This window comes from Drosophila mauritiana, chromosome X (assembly GCF_004382145.1).
Source record: "Drosophila mauritiana strain mau12 chromosome X, ASM438214v1, whole genome shotgun sequence".
NCBI lineage: Eukaryota > Metazoa > Arthropoda > Insecta > Diptera > Drosophilidae > Drosophila > Drosophila mauritiana.
Window position 1 is genome coordinate 18288555 of NC_046672.1, and position 22671 is coordinate 18311225.

At 46.4% G+C, this 22671-nt stretch overlaps 3 protein-coding genes across 8 annotated transcripts in view; all 3 read right to left on the minus strand.

The window, feature by feature from the left end:
• Positions 1–15267, minus strand: part of LOC117148320 — a 36105-nt gene extending 20838 nt beyond the window's left edge. Inside the window, exon 1 of the mRNA XM_033315652.1 lies at positions 14536–15267. The gene's annotated coding sequence lies outside the window, so the exon portion shown is untranslated. The remainder of the gene's footprint in view (positions 1–14535) is intronic.
• Positions 15268–15614: 347 nt separating this feature from the next.
• LOC117147928 (serine protease Hayan) lies at positions 15615–19234 on the minus strand. Of its 4 annotated transcripts, XM_033315064.1 has the most exons (9): positions 19136–19234; positions 18894–18985; positions 18021–18109; positions 17775–17955; positions 16833–17606; positions 16637–16704; positions 16305–16576; positions 16055–16241; positions 15615–15999 (listed from the first exon to the last, which is right to left on the minus strand). In XM_033315064.1, exons 3-9 carry the CDS (start codon positions 18100–18102, stop codon positions 15653–15655), a joined length of 1911 nt encoding a protein of 636 aa, XP_033170955.1. In that variant the 5' UTR covers positions 18103–18109; positions 18894–18985; positions 19136–19234; the 3' UTR covers positions 15615–15652. The 4 variants fall into 4 exon arrangements, with proteins under 4 accessions (XP_033170955.1, XP_033170956.1, XP_033170957.1 ...); XM_033315065.1 differs by lacking the exon at positions 18894–18985; XM_033315066.1 differs by having other exon boundaries at positions 16833–17603; positions 18894–19234.
• Positions 19235–19964: 730 nt separating this feature from the next.
• On the minus strand, positions 19965–22414 carry LOC117147752 (serine protease persephone). Of its 3 annotated transcripts, none has more exons than XM_033314760.1 (7): positions 22097–22414; positions 21548–21632; positions 21298–21481; positions 21112–21239; positions 20764–21047; positions 20522–20705; positions 19965–20463 (listed from the first exon to the last, which is right to left on the minus strand). In XM_033314760.1, the coding sequence occupies exons 2-7, from the start codon at positions 21621–21623 to the stop codon at positions 20117–20119; spliced, it is 1203 nt and encodes a 400-aa protein (XP_033170651.1). In that variant the 5' UTR covers positions 21624–21632; positions 22097–22414; the 3' UTR covers positions 19965–20116. The 3 variants fall into 3 exon arrangements, with proteins under 3 accessions (XP_033170651.1, XP_033170653.1, XP_033170652.1); XM_033314762.1 differs by having other exon boundaries at positions 21548–21646; XM_033314761.1 differs by lacking the exon at positions 22097–22414 and adding an exon at positions 21849–22068.
• Positions 22415–22671: the final 257 nt, after the last annotated feature.

Consider the following 22671-nt stretch of genomic DNA (forward strand, 5'->3'; position numbering starts at 1 on the left):
CCCTCCCCTCTCCACTTTCAATTTGAGCAGCAACTTCCGTTCAATTTATTGTTGCTAATTTTTCTTCACTTGGCTGAAAAATATTTTCGTTACTGCGAAAAAGAAACGGAACAAAAACAGGGTGCCTGGGGCATGGGACCATCCAACATGAAAACAGTCGAATTAAATTGCCTTAAATGAAATGTTGGTTGCAAAGCTTATGGCCGTTTATTTTATTTTTTTGTTTTTGGGGGACATACGTAGCATTTGTTGAGGCCCCACTGTAAAATCAGCCTGTGGCGCATCGTCCTTGTTTTTCCTTTTGCACTCGCAATGTAATTTCCGAGGAAATACTTAAGAACCGCATTTAAATTGGAAAGCTGAAAGGGGCGGACCCACGCATTAAAATCGCTTGCGATGCCAAGATATTTCGCCATTTATACAAATTTTCATTGACAGCTTAGATGATGAGGCAGTATCTAAGATTTCTATGTTAGTTGAAGATAGATATGGAAGTTCTGAGGTTCAAGAATACAGTTACCACCTAACTTAAAATCAATTCGCAATTCCAATGAATTTAAACCCATTTACGAGTAAAGTCAAGACCCATGATTGCAGTTTAAATGGGGTTTTGGAAAGCAAAACACCCTGTTCGCAATGCAGTTGCAATCTCGACTTGGTTTGATGACCCACCCGTGCTGTTGGGCAACAACAGGAACAACAGCAGGCCGAGGTTGCCGCGCCTAATTTTGTTTGAACATGCCATTTGGCAGATACACCCCGTGCCCACTGCCACATCCACAGACATTAGTAGTTTCTTGCCCTCGGACAACTTTATCTATCTATATGCTACTCACATGTGCGGCCCAGTTCGGTACCCATTCCCGCCCCGTTTGGTGGGGAAAACACCAGTGTCTGGCAGTGTGGAGTCTATTATGGGTAGCTCCTTGGAGAATCCTGTGCGGAGCAGGGAGGGCAGCTTACTGCTCCTTTGGGAACGCCAATTGCATGGCGCTGCATTGGTGCATTGCTGCATTGCTGCAGTTGCTGCAGTGTGTTCCATTCGAATCGTTTGTTTATCCATTCTGGCCCGAATACGTCGCACTGTGCAGTCCGTGTGGGATTTCAATTAGCAGTCGAGCGTCCTTCTTTCTGCCAGTGTAGCCCGTTCTGGGATTAGCATTATCCATTTGTCAATTAGTCAAGTTGTGCCGCATGCGGCAAGTAATAATTTCATTTTCCTCGACTGCTCGCAGATCGCTTGGCGCATTTGATGTGGCTACGATACCAACAACCAGCAACTAAGGACCACGCCCACGCCCGCGCCATGGCCAGCCGCCCCTTTTGGTAACATGGTTATACCCAATGCGTCAATTAGCCTAAAATGTTGATAGACAAAGCGTTGCGGCTTGTGGCTGCGCCCCCGGCTTCTCTGGAATCCAATTCGGGACTTGGATTCGACATTCTGGCTGTGGTTGCATTGTCGACAAGTCGAGGGGTTAAACAAGTGAACTTTTGCTTTCATATCAGCCCACCACCCACCAGCGCATTAGATGAGTCAATAGAGCAAAAGTTTCCTGGGCGAATTGCCCGGGGACCAGGGGCAGCTGGTGATGCACTGCATCAATCACATTTCCGGTTTGTTCAGCACAGCGATTTACTTGGTCATTAGGAGACAGCGAGAGAGAGAGTTGTGCAAGACTGCGGGGGTTTTGTATTATTACATTTACTAATTTATCCTCCTTAATCTTGAAAATCCCCAGAGGTTCAACTACCGGGTGATTTATAAACCCTAGGCTTTACATCTCACCGATGAACTATAATTGGAAAGCCATTTTGTGGTGCTTCTTCGCAGGAATCTATGCCAATAAGTACTGATTTTAAGACGATGATGATGTTGGCTGGTTCCTTTGGGATGGAAAAGCTATGAAAATCGTTAGTTTCGCACTTTAAATGAAAGGCAAAGGCCCTTGTTTATTTACTCTGCCGGATAACACATTTATTTATAGCAACTAGTGCTAGTTAATCTCGACGACCATGGCCATTTATGGTTCAGCGAATGTTAGTCGTCCGAGTAATTAATACTGATTTCCCCCACGCTCCTTCGCCGTTTAACAAGTGACAGGCAACAACTTCACTTGGCTGCGTGTGTCTCAAGGTCCTGCCCACCACCAACCACCACCCCCTTTTCATCGCCGCCTATTTATCGCTTTTGTTCAACACCGATGCGGCGTCGTCTTGCCGAAACTTTCCTAATTAAGCAACGCCAAATTAAATGCCTGGCTCAAGTGCTCCGCACCGTGTACACACGAAATGTGTGTGTTTGCCGAGCAATAGTCCTCGTTTTGACCACCGGAAGGCAGGAAAGTGGAGTCACCAGCCGTGAAATACAATTGAGCAAAATCGATCTAGCATGCAAATCCCAGCCAGCTTTCTACGATTCGATTTAATTAAAGTGCAATCCATTCAAAACCATAGCTTTTCGCCATCTTTGCATTTGTATCTGTATCTGTAGCTGTCTGCGTGTTTGTCACGCTGTATTTACATATGAATTATATCTGATATATATTTCCTGGCCTTGGCATATCCATGTAACAGCTCCGTACTGGCCTGCCATCCAATTAGTGAGCGCAGCAAGTGCGAATCAAATGCTTGCGAGGGCGGATTGTAAGCTTGCTAATCACTTTTGGGCATAATCATCATGTATCTTAAAGTTGTCTGATGAGAATGAAAACGCGAACTTATGGTTCACCCGAATCACACATTATATTTTTCTACTTCTTAAAGCCTCTTTTCAATATGAAAAAAGAACACTCACTTTTAGGCAACTTGCTTAGAACTTATGTATATCAAACCTTATAACTTACATTCCCCTAATAGAGCAACGAACTTTTGAAGCACCCCTCGGCTATGTTAATTTATTATCTATGTCAGAGTAAAGCCAGGTCATACCATTTGATGCCAAACCAAAACGCTTTGCATATATCCCAGACATGTATAGCTATTTCAACGAGCAATAAACATCGAGCCCATCCGAATCTATTATGTACAAATTTTGCAAATTGTGTGCTTAATCATGACAGTTCTTGAACTTGCCGCTCAGTGTATAGTATCCCCTGTTCCAGTTAACACTCAGTTCATCAACCGTCAACCGTTTTTATGCATTTTAAATAATGCTTCCGGACGGGAAATGGAAACAGGAAATGGGAAATTCGCCATTGTCGCTCGTCCGTCATTTGAAACTCAATTATTTTTGTACACCGACCGAATGCCACCACTCGCGCCACCTGAAAAGTATGCTACACATCAACCGAGCGAGTTAATCGCTCATCAGCACGCAACGAGCAAGTGTATTTAATTAGCAAACAAATGATTTTGATAGCCGGCCACGCCCCAACGCCCCCAGCACGCCCACTGGGCCATAAAATCAACGAGAGAGAAAGCCAAATTATTTGCCCATAAAAATTTGTCATGTAGAACGAGCAGCGAGTGGCGGCGAATTGAATGGCGGATATATGCGGCATTAGCGCAGTACACTGCGCGAAAAGGTAGGGATTTTGACATCCCTTCGGAAATTCATTTCATAAGCGAACTTAAGCTAATGCCAAAAAATTTGGCTTTAGTTATGCATTGCAACTTTATACACTGCTATATAAACTGTATTAAAATTATTGCTGTTGAAAGGTATAATTACAGAGCAGTTTTTCTCAGTGCATTCCCAGTAATGTGCTGGCCCGCTCCTCAGCGAATGCCTTGTAATGCGTCTTAGGCTGGGTGCGTCCATAAATTAGCAGTGGGGCGACATCGGAGCTCCCAACTCTTGAAAACTTTTATCTGGCTTTTTACAGTCCCCATTCCCATTCCCATTCCCTTTCCCATTCCCCATTCCCATTGGCATCCGCATCCGCATCCCGGCGAGGGGGCAGCAGTTGGAGGAGCTCTTTTGGCCAACTGGTGCGATGCGGCATTGACTGATTATGGCTGCCAGCAGGCAAATAAACACACAAAAAGGTAAGGCAACAATGGCATGGCTGGCATGGAATGGAATTGGCTGGAGTGCCTTTTGCTGGGGTACATGGAAATTGATAAGCCAGTTGCTGCTACTTTGTAAACAGCAACACACACACACACGACCAGCAAACATTGGGTGCGTGTGTATTTGTGCATTTTATGTTTATTGTTTTCGCTCACTTTAACCAAGCCAAAAGCACAGAGATACACACAGGTACCTCGCCTTCCAACGGCTGTTGAATACCCTGGAATATCCAAGCCCTTGTGTGTAGACATGTGTCCACACAGCACCTACGAAATTCGAGTGATCACTCAATCGAAAATATTGCATATCTATGGCAACTGGCGAAAGTCAACTTATATTCAGCCATATTATTTTAGTGACTGCATTGCAAATTCACACCGAGCTCCAGCTCCAGCTGGTATTGGTGTCCTGCTATCCTGCTATCCTCCGGCTTATGGCCATAAAAAGAAAATGTGTACATACATATATCTACTATGCATGACACAATGTGCGATGGGACTTAGCATGCGGCTTGTTCCAGGACTCCTTGGCCAGGTCGTTGCGTCCTTTTGCTATCTGCCTAACCTCTAACCGAATCGATTGTGAGGTCAATCGGTCGTCCTGGTCGGGAGCTGCGTGTTGCCACATTCAGGAGCCATGTGCTGGCCCGCCTGCAGTTTGTGGTGCTGATTCCATATTAATGGCATTTCTAATGGCCAACGGAGCGGAGGCCCAGATACCAGATACTGGATACCAGATATCAAATATAACAAGATAGATTCCGCCAATAATTGCGCAATTATTTAATTTGTGCGCTGCGCGTAACCAATCGGAAATCGAAAGTATACCCCGATCGGATTCTTTCGGGCAAACCTAATTATTTTAATAGCGCCAATCAAGCCAATTTTCACAGGGCACAGTCCAAATGGAAGTGGAACGGGAATGGGCATGGCAATGGCAATGGAGAATGGAAGTGGAGCTGGAGCTGGGTGGGGTTGTCATCAGTTGAGCAACAGTTTCGACCGACGTGCAAATAATTGCACACTTCTTTGCATGTCAGACGGGGGCGGATGATTCAATGATTCGCTCATGGCGCATCGTCTACTTATGGCACTCACAGTAATTGCTCCCCATTCCCATTTGCTTCTGCTCCTGTTCCTGCTCCCGCTCCTCCAGGACGAACCTCGCCGGGGACAAATTCTAAACGGAAATTGATTTCGCAAGCCTTTGGCTAATCAGCCTCGCCAGTTCACCGGCACAACTTGCAACTTCTCAAGCGTTTCGAACATCGATTTTTTACGCCTTCCACTGGTTCATTCCAACGATGGAGCCACGATGAAGCTACAGTGGAGCTACAGTGGAGCCCAAGAAGGATGCACTGTTAATGAAATCCGCAGTCGAGGGTATCTAAGGATGCGGATGGAGTAAAGAGTGAAGATCGTTGGGCAAACGAAACTTCATAAAACATGTTGGTATCTGGACCACTTTTAGGCAGTAGGTAAAGTTCCTTAGGTTGCTTAGTACTAGTAAGTAAACTAAGTATTTAAATATATATTGTTATTTGTTTTAAAAGAGTAATCTAAATAGTTAGACAGATCGCTGGAGCTCAAGATAGTTGCAAAAGAGCACCCAAAAAATTGGAAACGTTAAATAGTTTTGCAATCCGAATCCGTCAAGTTGAACAGGCTTGTGGATTGGATAGACATACCCACTCCTAGGGAATCCACACTTCGTCCTTATCTTGGCGATGATTCCAGGGCGTCGTTTCTTTTATTTGATTTTGCTACTTGCTGCCATCGCTTGAACAAGACAAGGCAACTATAAAAGCTCAAGTCGCTGGAGGACGAGGACGAGGATGTGGACTACGACCTGGGGCGCGGAGGATAAAGGAGGACGAGGCTCATGGATCGCTGGCCACATGGACTGGCAGGGGGGAGATGGGTTTGCCGCTTTAGCGCTGCGGGTCGGAAGAAATTGACAAGTTTCTACTTGAGTGTGCAGTCAAAGAGCATTGGCTGAGCTCTCTGTGCCAGTGCTTTTTTTTGTCGAGTGTGTCTGTGTGCCCGCCCACTGACTGCCACGCCCCCTTTGGGGGCCTGCATGCCGCCCTCGGTCATTGACTTGCCATTCGGTGCTGCAATTTGCAACGCCGCAACCCGCACCTCGTTTCGCCACCGGCAATTGTCAATAGCAACAAAATTTCAAAGCGACTTGAACGTTAGACGAGCATTTCGAGAACAGAAGTTCCTGGAAAGCAGACAGGAATAGAAGTGGCCAGGGGCGGAAGGGGCTGGTTGCTGGCAAGCCACGCGGGCAACCGGCGAGTGGGGCGCATTGATTTTGGTCAATGGCCTGTGGCGTCTCAACCTAAACAATTATGTAGAGCCAAACGAGTTGGTCTATTCCACATACAGTTGCGGTCAACAGGGACTAGATGCCAGCCAAAAGTCGTAATTACGGGCAGACAGTGCTATTCATATGACCGCCAGTGTCCAACCCGATATACATAAGTATGTATATATGTTAAAAAATCTATATTTGCACTCGAACCGTAATCAAATCGAAGCGGCCCGCCCCTCGCAACTTGCGACTTTTGTTGTCTGTCAAAATGTTTAACGGTGCGTATGATTAATTTTGATGGGACTAGGGACAACATTTTTTTTTCCTCTACCAAGGAATTCAATAATACGAAAAGAAAGAAGGAAAGGCAAGATTTAAGGCAAGTGGTGCTGCGAAAAGTTAACTAATTGCAAATTAGTGCAAACATCCTAAAATGAAATTGCGGCAACTCTCAGGTCTGGAGCGAACCCATCAAAGGGATGGGCAGGTTTTTGTGCTTCAGGAAAGACCATCCCCACCCCTGTTGATTGCTAATTGCGCCCCCAAATGTATCGATTTTTGCGGTCTGTTTCAATGATGTAGCTGCAGGGCAAGGATATTCCCGCCGAGGGAGCCAAAGTTGCACTGCGGTTTCCACGAGAAATGGGAATTGAGGTTTGCGATGAGGTTGAGGCTAAGGCTGAGGTACGGACTTTGTGGTCATGCCGACTTTGATGGCACCACCGGGCTACTGCGCTCCAAAGCGCAGCCACATGGATCTGGAGCTGCCAGTGACTCTTGACCTCGCCTTGACTTGGTTTTGTCCAATCCTTGAACCTCTACGTTGGGCAATGCAAAAACACATAAAAAACAGAGAAAATAACAAGAGAGAGAGTGAATAAAATGGGAGCAAAGTCAGACATTGTTTATGCGTTGGGGCAAATACTTTTTACACAGACGGTGGCACACACAGTGCCGCACAAAAGATTTCGCCGAGAGCAGCAGTTCGCATTTGCATTTGCATTTCGGGGCCGAAGGATAAAAGGTGCTTTTCCGCCAGGTGAAAGCCCATTATGGCTGCTGCAATTTAATTCTAACGCTTTCAACAATTTTCGAGATTAAAAAGTGGCGGCATCTGTATTAAATTCACGCTGAAAATAATTGCTCGGCGCCGCATTGTGCTTTAACCCTGGATTTGGGTAGTTATCCTCCGGATGGCTGGATATTTGGTTGGTTGGATGGATGATGGTGTCGGCACAACACTTCGAGAATAGCTGACGGCAGCTCTGCATAATTGAACAACCCTTTTGGGGCGCCCTGCCCTTAACATTCGCAGCATGCGTGCCCCGACTATTGATGAAGTTCAGCAGGCCGTGCAATCGAAGGCAGACGGCGCGTGCGGCCAACTTTTCTGGCTTCCTTGGCCTCCAAAGCCCCCCACAGCCACTACCACCACTCCCCTCCAAGTTGTGGTCCAATCTTACACCTGCTCAGGCGTTCAGGATTCGGGAGTGGGTCTTCGCGGTCACGGAGGGAAGCTCTAAACGGTTGACAAAAGGCTTCGCTCGGGTTTCGCAATGGCAACAGCAACAGTAGCAGATGGCGGGCACACGGAAAACAAAATTGTAACATCACGTATACGCCCGGTTAGCCGGACGAACGGAATTCACTTGTGCAATGCAAGCATTTAGTTAATTTCAACTGTTTTAAGCGCAAATCTAAGTGAACACTTATCATAAATTCAAGCCAGTGGTTATGAATATGACTGAATACTAATAAAACGGAAAAGTAATGAAAATATCAAGTATACGCACGGTTAGACAAACGAGTTTGATTGGACTCGGCGAACTCAGCATTCATATCAGTTGAAATTTTAAATTTTGAACGACTTAAGATAAGAAGCTTTAAAAGCATATTTAAAATATTAGGAAATCGTTTCATAAACTTTTACAATAGTTATAATATTAATATTGGGAATTCTAAAATCCACCAAGTAAAGAAACTACAACTAAATATTCGGCGCAAAGTAAGCGTGTTCATATTAAGTATACGCCATGTTATCCAATATAAATTTAATTAACTAAGCTTTCGCTTCATATAATTGCTGAAACCAAACATTAGTGGCAATTGACATTAACCTTTCGAGCTTCTTTGGTGACTAGCTCAAATTCCAAAAATAAATCCGTTCAACTCGCAATGGAAGTGAAAATGTTTCGCCTAATTTGAATTCGCTGGCGGTAAATTAATCAGCTGCTAAAGCCAAATTCTTGGAATATTTCTGGCTACAGAGTATTTATTTCAATTAGAATTTAATAGGCTTTATTCACGCTGACCAACTTCTTGTTTCTTGCGGTGCAGGGATGGGCTGGAGGCGCAGGTTGATTAGATTTGAGCCGGGACAAGTCAAGCCACGTCGCGTTTAAGCCCATCAAATGCCGCCGGGCCCGGTTCGTTTTTCATGTTTTTTTTTTCTCTTGAACGTTATGCCGCCGCCCGTCGCCCGCCCTCGTTATTCATTAAGTTTAATGAGTTCATTTGACTTGGAGCTGGGTGGCGCTGTCGATTTGCGGGCGGGCAATTTTAAAAGGCTTGAAACCGTGGCAAGGTTGCCAGTTGCCAGTTGCCAGCCTAATTGACAGCCAGTCGTCGCAGTTTTGGGACCCAGATGAAAGGCATCTGTGTCACTTCCTAAAAAGTGGAGCACGGGCACCACCAAATGGGAAGCTGGGAAGTTGGAGGGGATGGCTTTTAAAGCCCTCGGCGACACACTTCGCCGGCAGCAGCTAATTGAATTGCATCGCTAATTTCGGGCCTATTAGCCTGACGTTTTAGCTCCACGATGGCCAGCACTCGACACGCTAAAGAGCGAAAGTTGGTCATTAAAATATGAATTCATAACGCATCATTTAGGAAAATACAGCAACCGTGAAAAGGAAAGCAAAGCTGGCTAAAACAAATTAAAGGGAAGACGAGAAAGGTTTATTTTGCTGCTCTTAATAAAGCACAACGAATTCTTTAAATTTAATGCAAATGCCGCCGTTTCTCGAACGACGACAAATTAACAAAGTCAGCGTCCTAATAAGGGGATTATGGTCCGTGTTATGGCCATTAGCTGCAATTCCAGGCCAGGCTTCTGTTTTTTTGTTTTTTTGCGCCAAATCCCCGCCGTTTTATGTCGAATTTTGTAATTTGCTGGCGGAATGCGGAGCGTAAAGTAAAACATTCAAGTCTGCCACGTAATTGACAAGGGTGCAAGGATTTATAGCACATCCCAAGTTCATTTATTCCGCAAAACACCTATTCATCTACTCTCTTTTTTAAAAAATTCTTATTATTATTATATGCATATATTTGGCAGAAAAAATAAGTTTTGTTCGATTGATTTATTTGAAAAAACACATACTCTTCAGCACATTGATGAGTGAATCCAAATGCCCCAGTGGCTTCCAATCGAAATGGGCCTGAGCTCTAATCTGATTTATGATTATGAGTGCTCTGTTTTCGAAATTGTATATTTTCAAAACAGATTTCCGGAAAAGCATTTCCACTGGGGCAGCCCATTATTTTGCCACACACTTTCGGGCGAATCACTCGGGCGTACTCCGGCATTAAACATTGCAATGTTAAGTGCCGTCGCCGCCAGAGTTGCCACAGTTGCCAACAAAAAATACAAAAAATAAACATCCTGCCCCACGCCACTGCCATTCAGTTGTTAAGAGCCGAGCGTGACAACATTTTTAATTACATGCCACACAGGCAGCCGAAAACAGCAACAGGCATTCAAATATCAAGTACGACAACAAAGCTGGAAAATAATTTACGCATTTTACACGCACCCCCAATTCAACTTTGTGTGCGAGTGTGTGTTTCAATGTATTTTTTTTTCATTGGCGTTTTCATTAAGGAAATCCATACGGCAGTTGAGGACGTGGCAATGGAGGCAGGGGCTTCCAGTTTTAACGATTCCTCGAGGGGCAGGGACAGTGGCAGCCTTAACAAGTGCAACACAGAGCACGCGCCGCTGTTTGCCGAAAACCAAATGGGAATGGAAGCACGGGAACACCGACTACACGGAGAGAAAAAGGGTATCTATTCGCATCAGCCACTGGCTACAAGTCGAGCCATTTAAAGAATTTCTTCTCCAATAAGAATGCGATTTTAAAGAGAACATTATTATCATTTTCCTAATTTAAAAAATATTGATACAATTAAAATTAAATTTTTTACTGCTAACTTTAGGCAGCTTAAAAAAATTAAATATTTGAGGAAATAAAATCAGTAATACTATTGTATTGGACATAATAACGATTTGTACATACCTACAACAATACGTTTTTTACATATTTCAATATTTATTGACAACTAATATTAAAAATTAGGATATTCACTAAGAAAGGATTCTAAGTAATAGATCCTTTGGATGGACAAAGATTAAGGAGCTATCCGCATCTTTTGTTCATTAAAAGAATTTAAGTTATTTATCACTCCGACAGAAAAAGTCTTAAGACAAAGTACAACATATTGCTTGGAAAAATATTCTTGCATACTTTTGAGCATCTTTGACTCACTGATTTTATGGCATTCTCGTCCAACCAAAGCTTTTATTATCCTGCGAGGCTCGATTTTCTCACCGTGCGTTTGTAGAGACAGTAGGCATATGGAAATTGGGTTTGGGTGGATGCGAGTGGGGTTGGGAAACGGTAAACGGTAAATGGGAAATGGGAAATGGCAGCACACACGTGCTAAGACCGAGTCAAGGGGAATCATTTAAATTTCTTTTAATGCCCAGCCATAAATTTCCCTTTCGAGCCTTCCTTTGCCATTGTCAACGACCTTTCAGCGAGCTCAAGAAGCGCCAGAAACGCCAGAAAGGAGTAGCAAGTCGGCAGCGCAAAGAGCAACAGAAACTGGAACACAAACAGAAAGCGTAACAGAAACAGAGCCCCATAAACCCCATTGCCCCACCCACTTTGCCAAAAAAAAATAAAGATAAAATAAAGTAAGAATAAAGCAAAAATTATGTCTAACGTCACATTGCCGCGTTCAGCTGATTCTTTATCAGCGTTAAGTGGTGCCCTGCCCGGGATCCATCTGCCCCATCCCCCAGCTGATTATGTATGCCATTTGGCAGGACGAAAAGTTACTCCAAGCCCAAGGAATCCTTTCGCGCAGGCAACCCACATCAATTCCATATGCGACTCTTTGAGAGATAAGCCCATTCGGGTTAATTAAACTTTGGTGGCCTTGAAAATGTTCGATTAAGATACATGTAAGTCCTGCTATCAAACAATAGATTTCATTGAATTTAAAGCCCAGCTATACCGGTGACAATTTAAACCTAAAGAGCTTATAGGTGATTCACTGGGAAATAGTAATCCAGTGATAAACCGATTAGTCTGAGCTAAGGCAGCCACACGAGTAGTCATAGCTCAATAAACCCGAGTTCCAAGAGGAGATTAGGCGATGCCTTCAAGCGAGCTTAGCTCCATAATCTCGCAGGTGAAGGTCGTGATGTCTTGCAGGGTATGCGCCAATTCGACCCATTCCGCCAACCATAACGCTTCGCTGGCGAAATGAGAGATTTGCGAGGAGATTTACGGGAAACACCAAAATGAACTTTTGTGTGTAAATTTATGTGCAGCTGCCGGCTCCTCCTCCAGCTTACGAGATGGGAATCCGGAAGCGGTCCAGGACCAAGCAGCTAAGTAACTAAAGCCATTAGCTGCTTAGTTTTGGGGCTCTCGAGTGGAAATGTCCGCCCCGTCGAGCATTTCCAGCTATCTGCGCATTTTTATTGCTGCATTCCTTGGGACAACATCAAAACAGCGCCAGAAATCATCGCTTAAGTCAGCTTTTCTTTAGCCCACTGAATGCTACAAGGATGCTACCAGAATGCCAGGACACCCCGACAGTCCGATACTGATTTTTGCACCGCCAAGCAATTCGCTGCTGAAATCAGGGACAAAGTCGCAGAAAGTTTGGGAATGTGGAGCAGGCTCAAGAGTTGGCCAAGAGTCCACTTCCCATCCACTGTGGCACCCAGAAATTGTGATTACATTTGCCACATGAATATTCAATGAAATCGTCTGGCAATAAACCCGCCATATTTTCCAAAGTTCCAAAAATGAGCCTTCAAATGGCTTTGGAACAAAGCAGCCGATCGTTAACTTTATGCCACACCTGATGATGGGAAATTGGATGAATAGGAAGGTGCCACTTGTGGATCTGGAACTGCTATCTGGGTATCCACAGTGTCTGCTCACCAGGAGTTCATTCATTAAAGTCAACCGGAGCATCGCTTGGCCAGTGGGTGTATGTTGGTTTCTTGGTCAGTGTATAAATAGGCCTTGGTCAGGCTGGAGTGCGAATGTGTTTGGCCACAATACCACACACACACACACCCACACAAAGAGTAGGAAAGGCAAATAAGCGGCCAATAAAAATATTATTAATACGCCAACGATAACAAGACACACGGGCTTGCACGGAGGAAAACGTCATTGGTGGCTGCTAACCAGCTTATTATTACTATTCCATTCTGATATCACTTATCAAAGTGGGAGCCTTTTAACGCATTACTGATGTGTCCGGCATTCGGCCAAATGAGCCATCATTTATTTCTCTCCGTGTGGCCCTATCGCCACATCGTTGTTGTGGCCCCATCATTCAGGCTGATGGAAATGGAAATGGCCTGGGAAATGGGGATGTGGGGCGACGGCGAAGGGAAATTAGCAGCAGCGCGCACATCAGCCATCAAGAGCAGTTGGGTGTGTTTTAGCCATAAATTTATTAACTTAGTGTCACATTTATAGCCACTCGGCTAACCGCCAGCACCGCACAGAGAGCCACGGCCAACAAGAACAAGGACATCAGGGCATCAGGACTCCAGGACGAGGATGCAGAGGATGCAATGACGACAAGCGAGGAATTTAAACAAAAAAAAAATAAAAATATCCACTCGAATATTCGCTGACCGATTCGAAGCTGATGAGCCACCCAGCGGCAGTGACAGTGGAAGCATTTTCCTGGGATGGATGGTCAAGTGCGAAATTCCCACGGGGGCATCCAATTTACTCTAGGGGTCTGCGCATAAATCCTCAACTTCTTAAATAACATTTTGATGGGCTGGATCGGCTTTAAAAGGCATTCATAATCGTTAATTATGAGTGGCGCAGTGTGTGTCACTCGGAAATTGAATTAAATTAAATTAAATTAAATACCAGGCGATCAATGATTTGGCTTTTGCCATAACATGCGTAATTTTAAACAATCAATAATAGTGATTGTAATTCAAGAATTAGCATCATAGTTTCGCTTAAATAGTTAATGGCGCATGAAGGCGCATTAAATCATTCCATATTTATTAGAACAGACTTCATTTACTTATTGGCTTAAAAGCAATGGAATTTCCATTTAATATGCATCTAATTTCATTAGATTTCATTACAAACAAATTGTGTTTTTAAAAGCCATCTCTTCACTCTTTAAACTTAATGTTGCATGAAGTTTGACATTTTCAGCTGCATTGTTCAAAATTAAATATAAGAAGATTTAATTCCATCAGTTGAGATAGATGAAAAATCAGGAGATTTTATATTACCTATACTTCACATATAATAGTAAAACAAATATTTCATTATTTCCAAATTATAGATAGTTTTCAGTTTAAAAGAGGTATTTAGATTTCACAGTTTTATTATTCTGAAAAACATATTGCAACTTAAAGTAAGGTTTCTTTTTCAGATTCAGATAGTTTCTCGATTCTGAGTAGCACTGTTTGCCGTTATTTCACCTCACTAAGCGATTTGCGCCCATGCCCGAGAATGCTAAAGGTAATGCCGAAATCCCGGCGAGAATGCCAGGACTTGGCTCATTTGTCAAGTTGGCTTAGCCAGACTTAGCCGATTTGCTGGGCGCGGGCGGTGGCAGGAATCGGAATACGGAATACGGAGTACGGAGTACGGAATCATTAGTCCCGGTGCCGTGTCACCTGTTGTGTGGTCCGCGGGCGCCTACGCCCCAGTCGTGGCTGAGTTCGAACGGATCAGGAAACGTTATCGCCGGGCACGAATGGAAACAGATGTGCCGCCGGAATCAATTTCCCACCGTGTAAGTACACGCCACCCAAATAGATAGGGGCTATATGGTGGGTGGACTAAGTGTGCGATAAACACAGTGTCACTGGCCAGCAGATAAGCACAAGCACACAAGGATCGACTTACATTTACGGTTGCAACTGTTCGGTGGAAGTTTCGACTTTTGGGGTCAGGTCGCCGACGGACTCATGAATTCGGTCGGTGGTCACTCGAAAAAAAAGATGTAACAAAAATAAAAGTAAATAAACAAACACGACGCGAACCCGGACTTGTGTAGTTCAGTTTAGTTCACTTCGGTTCCGTTCACTTCAAACGCCTAACGGTAATCGTGTTCAAATTCCAACGGATTCGAGACTTTATGTGTGTTAGGATTGCACCTTCACCGCTGAGCAGGCAAACCGACAGCTTCGCAGTCTCGCGACCAACTGAAGCCCGAGGAGTCCTGGCAGCGCCATTTAAGCAGCTCCCACTTTTGCTGCCCGCAGGAGTGCGGCCTTGTGGGGAGGGCGGGGGGTGGTGTGCTGCGAGCGGACGGGGCCAGTGGGTCGGTGGGTGGTGGGTGGGTGGCAGTAAGCCGGCAGCACTTTGTAACGGCGCCGAACAGCTGACTGCGAAAGCTCAGTAAGCAGCTTTTGTCGCAACTTTCGAACGCCTCACCTGGCAATGCCGCGCGCAGCGAGCTTTTGCGCTCTCAGTTCTGTTTACGTACGAGCGGGTGAGGCGCAGACAGCGATAGTTTGACAGCTGCTAGGAAACCAGGGCTGCTGCAAAACGTCAGTGGGCAATGTGATTGACACTAATGATACCTCTTAGTTGCTTTAGAGGTTTGAATTTATATAATCTACACTGTGTTTTTAAAAAAGTAGATTCTGGTCACTAGAAGTACCTTCCGTTTTAAAATCTCATATACTTTAAACATTAACTTGAATATTATATTTAGAAACACAAGCTTGCTAATGAAAGAATTTTTAATATTATGAAAGTGTTTGAATCCTATAAAATATTGTTAAACTATTAAGCTATACTCAAAATTAAAAAATTTGCCACATTTTAAGGAACCGAATGAACAACCCTTTTGTCTTTCTTATTGACACTTACTGAATTGTGTCGCACTTTGTTGTAAGGCAAAATACCTTTCTCAAACCCTTTTAATGGGAACCACTGTCCAGCCCTGAGATTGCGCAAAACCAAGAGCCACCATCCGATCCGTTCAAACTAAATTTATTGCAGATCAAATGACGCCTCAGAAACGATTCGCCGGCCACACGATACCCTCGATATAGTCTAGGAATGAGGAGACGCGTGTGTAGAGACCCGGGGTCTTGGTGGCGCACCCGAAGCCCGAGGAGATTACGCCCACGATCGAGTAGATGCCGTCGACGTCGTCGATCTCCAGGATGAGCGGGCCACCGGAGTCGCCCTGACAGGCGTCCTTCTTCTGATTCTTGTCCGCCGCGCACAGCTGTGAGGCGATCACGCCTCTCCTCAACGTCCGATTGGCACTCGGCTGCTCTGCAAAGGATGCATTGCACTCGTCCGCCGGCACCAGATCCAGAGCCGCCCGCAGCAGGATCTTTGATACGGCGCGATCTGCAAGGACACAATTGGCTGACAATCCACTGCAGAATACGGACGCACAACTTACTGGTCACATTCATTACACCCCAACCGGCTACGAAGTATTTGGAGTTCGCGGGCGGATCAGTGCGATCCGTATAGAGACAGGCGGGACGGATGACATCGGACTCCTTGGCATCCTCGGCCAGCTGCAGGATGGCGATGTCGTAGTACTTGCTACTGCCGGAATAGTTCGGATGAATCTGAACGTCAATCTGCCAGTGGAATTGGTGAGTTCAACTGGTTATCTGGCACATTTGACACATGGCGATACTAACCACATTAATGTCCTGGTAGCCCGGCTCAGGATTCTCTATGTTCAGCGCACCCAGACGAACGAAACTGGGCGTGCTATCGTCACTATTGACGCAGTGAGCCGCTGTAAGGACGAACCGACTGGCGATGAGCGATCCACCACATCGGAACGTCGCGCTCCCGAAGGAGTTGTACGCAATGGCCGCCATGTGGGGATAGACGCCCTTGTCCACCCGTTCGCCGTCCAGGATGTGCACCGTCAGGGGCTTTCCACCGGATCGGATCTTCTCGCACGCTGTCATCAGATCATTGGAAATATATATTCATATAAATTCCCAAGAAAATTGCGACTCACCTGCCACCGCTGGTCGCTCCTTCTCGGGAAGATCGACGCGGCCTGGATTGGGATTGGGCGTCGTTGCCCTGCGAAAGACAAGGTATATCAGCGATTAAAACTGGGCTCACAATGGCTTCCACCTGAGACAGAGACTGCATGCGGCTCCCTGGCTGAGGCCAACTGATGTCCATGCCAAAAGAATGCTCAGACAAACCGCGTCTCGGCTGGATTGAAGATGCTGGGAGCTGGATCCGCGTCTAGGTTATTGCTGACATCGTTCCACGGTTCCGGCTGCGGATCCTTGTCTCTGTCCTGGCCCCGAAATCGGTATGGTTCAAAGGGATCGATCAATTGCGTGGGTGTGGGTGTCGGCGTGGTCTGCAATACCATGGGCACTTCTCGGGCAGGCTCAATCTGCATTCCCTGCTGCCGCAGCCGATCGTTGACCAAATGTATGAGGTTGTTATTGTTGTTTAATGTGGGGTTGGAATTGGGATTGAAATTGGAATTATGCGGTCTTTGGGGTCGTGATCGGGGCGTGGTCAGTGGACGGTTTATAATCCGTGGCTCACGGCCCCATTCTGGTTCCATAAAAGATCTCTGGGTGCTTGTAATGGGATGCGTCTTCGGAGGAGCTATGCCCCAGGCTCCAACGCTTTGGATGGGCAACTTTAAGGGTTCGTGTGTGGGCAACTTCATGGACTCGTGAGTGGGCATCTTCATGGACTCGTGAGTGGGCGTCTTCATCGACTCCTGAGTGGGCGTCTTCAAGGACTCGTGGGTTTTCTGCGGCTTTACGGTGGTGCTGAGCAGCTTGTTGAAGTCAAAGAAGTTCTGATTCTCGTCCAGCCGACTTTCCCGTTCCCTTTTCCCCTCGGTGGTCGTCGGAGGCAGTGGCTCCGGTTCTGGTAGTGGTTCCCGCTTGGGTTCGGGTAACCTGCTGCGCTCGGAGCTCGTGGCATGGAATTGGACCTCGTGAACTCGACTGCTGTGGGAGTGAGAGGTGTTAGTCTGGCGTTGGACGCCGGAAACCGGAGCATGCAACATCGGTGGGCACAAAGCGCAGGCGGGACACACACACACACATATGGTACACAAACAGGAGGACAAAGAACAGGACAATAGAGCACAGAGGCCCGGACAGGGACACGCTTACTCAGTGGCACAGCAGGCGACGGTGGGGCAGCAGATGATCTCCTCGCGGGCGCCAAAACCACAACTCGGCACCTGGCTGGTGGACAGCGTGCCCGACTTCAAGTATCCTCTGATGTTCTCGCAGGCTGAGGAGGAGCGGCAGATTCCCGGTATGTCCGCCCTCACCTGGCAGGGATCGCCCTCTGCAACGAGAAATGCGGCCAGCTGGCGAGGATCTAGTGCACAAGCCCAAAGGCATCCTACATACCATCCCCAACCGTTAGATACGCGGAGGTAGTCAGCACCAGGAGACCCAGAAGGAAGTACCTTCTCGCCGAGATTATCGCCATCGGTCAGCTGAAATTCCCAGAAGCATTAGTGAATCCCATTCTACTAGGTGACGCTTATCAGCCTTATCAAAACCGAAATTGGAAAACATTTTCACAACAGGGGATGCCCACGTCCAGATGGTAGGGGAAAAACAAGCGAGATCTGTTTCTTTCAATCGACTGTCAGCTGATTAAGCCGATCCACATCCACTGCCATTGACCCATTTACGATTTTTGTTTTTATGATGGGAACACACAAAAGCATTCTCCATGTGAACCGCTCGGCTGTAAGCCAGACTTGATTGATTGTATTTGTTGATGGAAAGTTTGTGTTTGCCGATTACGACGAACATTTCACCAGCAGCGCCGCCAGGTGAGATCAGATGATTCATGGGCGGCATGCCGCTGGGATTTTACCACCGGCCAAAGACGTCTGACTGCCAACTGATATCGCAGCTCCGTCGGTAATTACCGATACGAAAGGAACACCTGACAATTATGCTGCCCATAATTGAGAAGTCGTCAATGTGTCTGGAGCTCATCTGAGGGCTTTTTCTCTTCATATCCGACTGATAATGGGTTGCAGCAATGCAAAGTGTCATGACATCACCTGTTATCGGCCCAAATGAAATTGTATTGAATAGCTATGTGATTGCTAATCAGCTTCCGGCCTTCCGCAGTAATTGCCCATTGTAAACACGACGAAATCAAAAGTAGAACATGCAATACACAGCCCCACATCCACACATCCCCACATCCCGCCACCCCACTGTCCATTGTCCACTGTTCACTGTACGCCTTATCGAACCCACCTTTGACACGACCTTTTTTCGGTCCCTGATAAGGGAGTAGTGTTCGTCGACGTATCGATGTCGTTTATTGAGTGCGTCGAGCACTGTGGTGACTATGGCAATCGGGCACCGCACAATACAATACAATTTAATTCAATACCACATAAACGAAACAAAAACAAAACAAAATCCAAGGGAATTACGAAAAAATCAAAATAAAAAAAAATTAAGAAAGAAAGAAAAAAACACCGCAAAAAGCACACCAGCAGAGCCAATAAAGCTGAAAACCGGTGGCTATCACAAATCGCGGCGGTATGGAATCTGCTGGCTGTTTTCCCGGCTCTGACCGCTCAGCAACGCATCGCCCAAGCAACTGAAGCCAAGCTTCTGAGCCCCAGCTGGAGCTGGAGCTGGAACCGCTGAGGCCCATTTAGACGGCGACCAAGAAGCGCCGGACCCGGCAGCTGATAGCACCCAGAGCCGATCCTCTCCCGCTGAGCGGCGAACCGGTTTTCCCTTCCACCACTTCGCAGAATCGCAGAACGATCCGAAGCGATCAGAAGCCAGAGCACACAAAGCACAAAGGCAGCTTGTAATTAGCGAGTGGGAACCCAGCAGGCGAGCGGTGTGGACTAAAGGATACCGCGTAAGCTCTATGCTGCGCTTGGTGACCCACATATTTACTCCTTTATAAGTCGAGTATTTTAGCCAGAGAATCATCTTTAAAAACTTATCATATTTATAGTTTCCATTCGTAATCATGTTTTTTTCCTATAATCCTTCTCTAACTGTAGTGGTGACCCGGAAATTACGTCTTGCCTAGGTTTCATTTAAGGTGGTGACCCAAGAAGTCCTTTTCATCTTATGTTCATGAAACTTACGCTTACAATTTAAATTTCTTAGGACAAACCTTTCTCAAATAAGTGCATACTCTTTGTCTTTTCCCTTGTTTTTTGTACAGTGCAGCAATTCAATAAAAGTGGTGACCCAGTAATCCCTCTAAAATTAAACAGAAACAGATCCTGAGGTCCGAAAAATCACTTCACAGAGTTCCGGAAACCGAACTGCCAGAAATAATATTGCACCGATGGATTCTATCTTAAAACGTATCTACTTTATTGGTATTAAATGGATTGGATCGCGGAGCTTATAGAGATCACATATGTACATATGCCAATTGCGGTGGATCGGGCAGTCCTGATCCCAAATAGAAAAAATAATATGCAAAAAAAAACTTCCTAACTTTACACCCGATTGTACGGCCAAACGATGCCCTCGATAAAGTCCAGATAGGAGGAGACACGCGTATAGAGTCCCGGGGTGACGGTGGCGCATCCGAATCCCGACGAGATGACGCCCATTATGGTGTACATGCCGTCCTCCACGTTGAGCTCGTGGATCAGCGGCCCACCGGAGTCGCCCTTGCATGCGTCGGCGATGAGCTTTTGATCAATGGCGCACAGCAACGAATCGACCACGCCCTGCTTGAGCAGCCGTATGGAACCGGGCTGCTCCGCATAGGATATGTTGCACTGGTCCAGAGGCACCAGCTCCAGACCAGCCCGCAGCAGGATCTTTGATCGCGCCCGAGCTGCGAATGGTTAGCCATTAGTGGAAGTGTAGGACATGGAACTTATTGCGCTACCCACTGGTTACATTGAGGACGCCCCAACCGGCGACAAAGAACTTGGAGTTCGATGGAGGATCGGCGGCATCCGTGTGGAGACAAGCGGGCCGGATGTTATCCGTCTCGACGACGTCACGTTCCAGCTCCAAGATGGCGATATCGTTGTACTTATTGCCCACATATTGTGGGTGGATCTTAACGCTTCGCTGGGAGATGGTATCGATCAGAATGGCTATAACTCAATGCATAGACACAGTTACTTACTACGACGATATCCTGGTAGGATTGGTCCGGATTTTCAATGTTCACAGCTCCCAAGCGGACAAAGGCCGGAGTATTGGCGTCGGTGTTCACACAATGTGCGGCGGTCAGGACGAAGCGACTGGCGATTAGCGATCCGCCGCATCGGAAATCGGTGCCAAAGGTGATGTAACCAATGGCCGCCATGTGGGGATACACACCCGGATCAACCGGATAGCCGCCCACGATGTGTATGACCAATTGGTTGCCGCTCCTCTGCTGTTTTCGCTCGCGAATCTTCTTACAGGCTGCATCGTGGGATAGGAAATAAGTAGAGGAACTCTAGAGTGATCTGATCAAGTGAGTACGCACCTGCCACTGCCGGACGATCACCGCTTTCGGACATCGACACATCGACACGGCCACTGGTTGAGATCGTCCTGCCCATTGGTGGAGATCTTGTGCTTGTGGTGGAACTTGTGGAAGCGCTTGTTATGGTACTGGAAAGACAAACAACCCATTTCTATGTGATCCCACTGAAAGCCAGTCGGGCATTACCTATTGTCACAGCACGGCTTGGTGGGACAGCAGAAGATCTCACCCCAAGCGCCGAGGCCACAGCTGGGCACATCATTGAGCGTCAGGACTCCCGACTTGATGTAGCCATCGATCAGGGGCTCGCAATCGGCGGAGGTTCGGCAGATTCCGGGCATGGTATCCGTCACCTTGCAGGCCCGACCCACTGGAACAGACGCAAGACTCGAGCTGGGTAACTACTTGATCTGAACTGGCGGAGATCGGAACTCACCTGTGGCGGCTGCTTCCACGGAGGAGCTGCTGATGAGCACAAAAGTGCCGAGGAGCAGGGACCAGTCCAAAGGCATCTTAATTCGCTGCAAAGAATAGACTATGTACCATAAATGAATGAGCTTCGCCATGATTTTCTGATTACAATAAGCCAGCCCTTGACCCAACTTATTGAGTTCTGATGCTAGACCAAGTATAGGAGGGCCAAGTGGGTGGGGAAAACTCAAGGTTATCTTCCTGAAGACAGTATTTCACCATCCAACGGAAAACATAACATGGACAGGTTGGATCGGTTGATTCACCTTTTTTTGGCGCCTGTAATCTCTGTTCTGTCACTCAGTACGAGGGGTATTTATAGCTGATATCGTAAACCTCCAAAACTAACTGAGTTGGGGATTTGTTTCTGATAAGGGCAGAATGCTGTTGATTTGGATAGAGCCGCTTACGCTTACTGATTGTGAGTGCTGAACTAGCGCTTGCAGTTATTAAGCTAATCACATGTATGATTGTACGACTTATGCTCATGGCGCGAGCCTTCCACGGAACCCACCTTCGACACGACCTTTTGCCACACTTTGATAAGGGAATACGTCGCTGTTTCGATGTTCTTCGAGTGCACCGATCACTCCCAGTATGGCAATCAGAAGCACAGCAAAAAACACAAGGAATACAATCAATAAATCAAGCGAACGCGAGGAACCCAGCAAAACACAACTGCACACGACGTAAACTCAATGGAGCTCTAAAACCGGTGGCTATGGCGGAGAGAATCTGACCGATATGGGCACAGACGCGGCGGATTGGAACGGTCCGGCTGGGACGACGGTTCTGCCCGCTCAGTAAAGCATCTCCAGTGCAACTGAATCCCAATCTGGGACAAGTCCAATCTACACACTAGGCGGCAACAGATAGCTCATGATCGCCACGCTCTCCAACCGGTTTTCATCTCAGAAAGATTCTTGAATCAGAGCCACAACCGATCCGAAATAATCGGAAAACCCGAGCAATGATTTTATGAATAATTAAACATAAATAAATATAGGAGGAGATCGTTTTTCAGTGGAATTAGCAATGAGTTTCTTATGTTGAATTGTCCAACCTGTAATGACACAGTCCTTCCTTTGA

Excerpts from the sequence above, each read along its gene's own strand:
- LOC117147752 (XM_033314760.1), bottom strand. The coding sequence starts at position 21,623 with ATGCCTTTGGACTGGTCCCTGCTCCTCGGCACTTTTGTGCTCATCAGC. Across the intron at positions 20,706-20,763 it reads CCTACCAGGATATCGTCGTA|CGAAGCGTTAAGATCCACCC; the intron begins GTAAGTAACTGT and ends ACCATCTCCCAG. Across the intron at positions 20,464-20,521 it reads GGGCGTCCTCAATGTAACCA|CTCGGGCGCGATCAAAGATC; the intron begins GTGGGTAGCGCA and ends AACCATTCGCAG.
- LOC117147928 (XM_033315065.1), bottom strand. The coding sequence starts at position 18,102 with ATGGCGATAATCTCGGCGAGAAGGTACTTCCTTCTGGGTCTCCTGGTG. Across the intron at positions 17,956-18,020 it reads GTATCTAACGGTTGGGGATG|AGGGCGATCCCTGCCAGGTG; the intron begins GTATGTAGGATG and ends TTCTCGTTGCAG. Across the intron at positions 16,242-16,304 it reads GCTACCAGGACATTAATGTG|ATTGACGTTCAGATTCATCC; the intron begins GTTAGTATCGCC and ends TTCCACTGGCAG.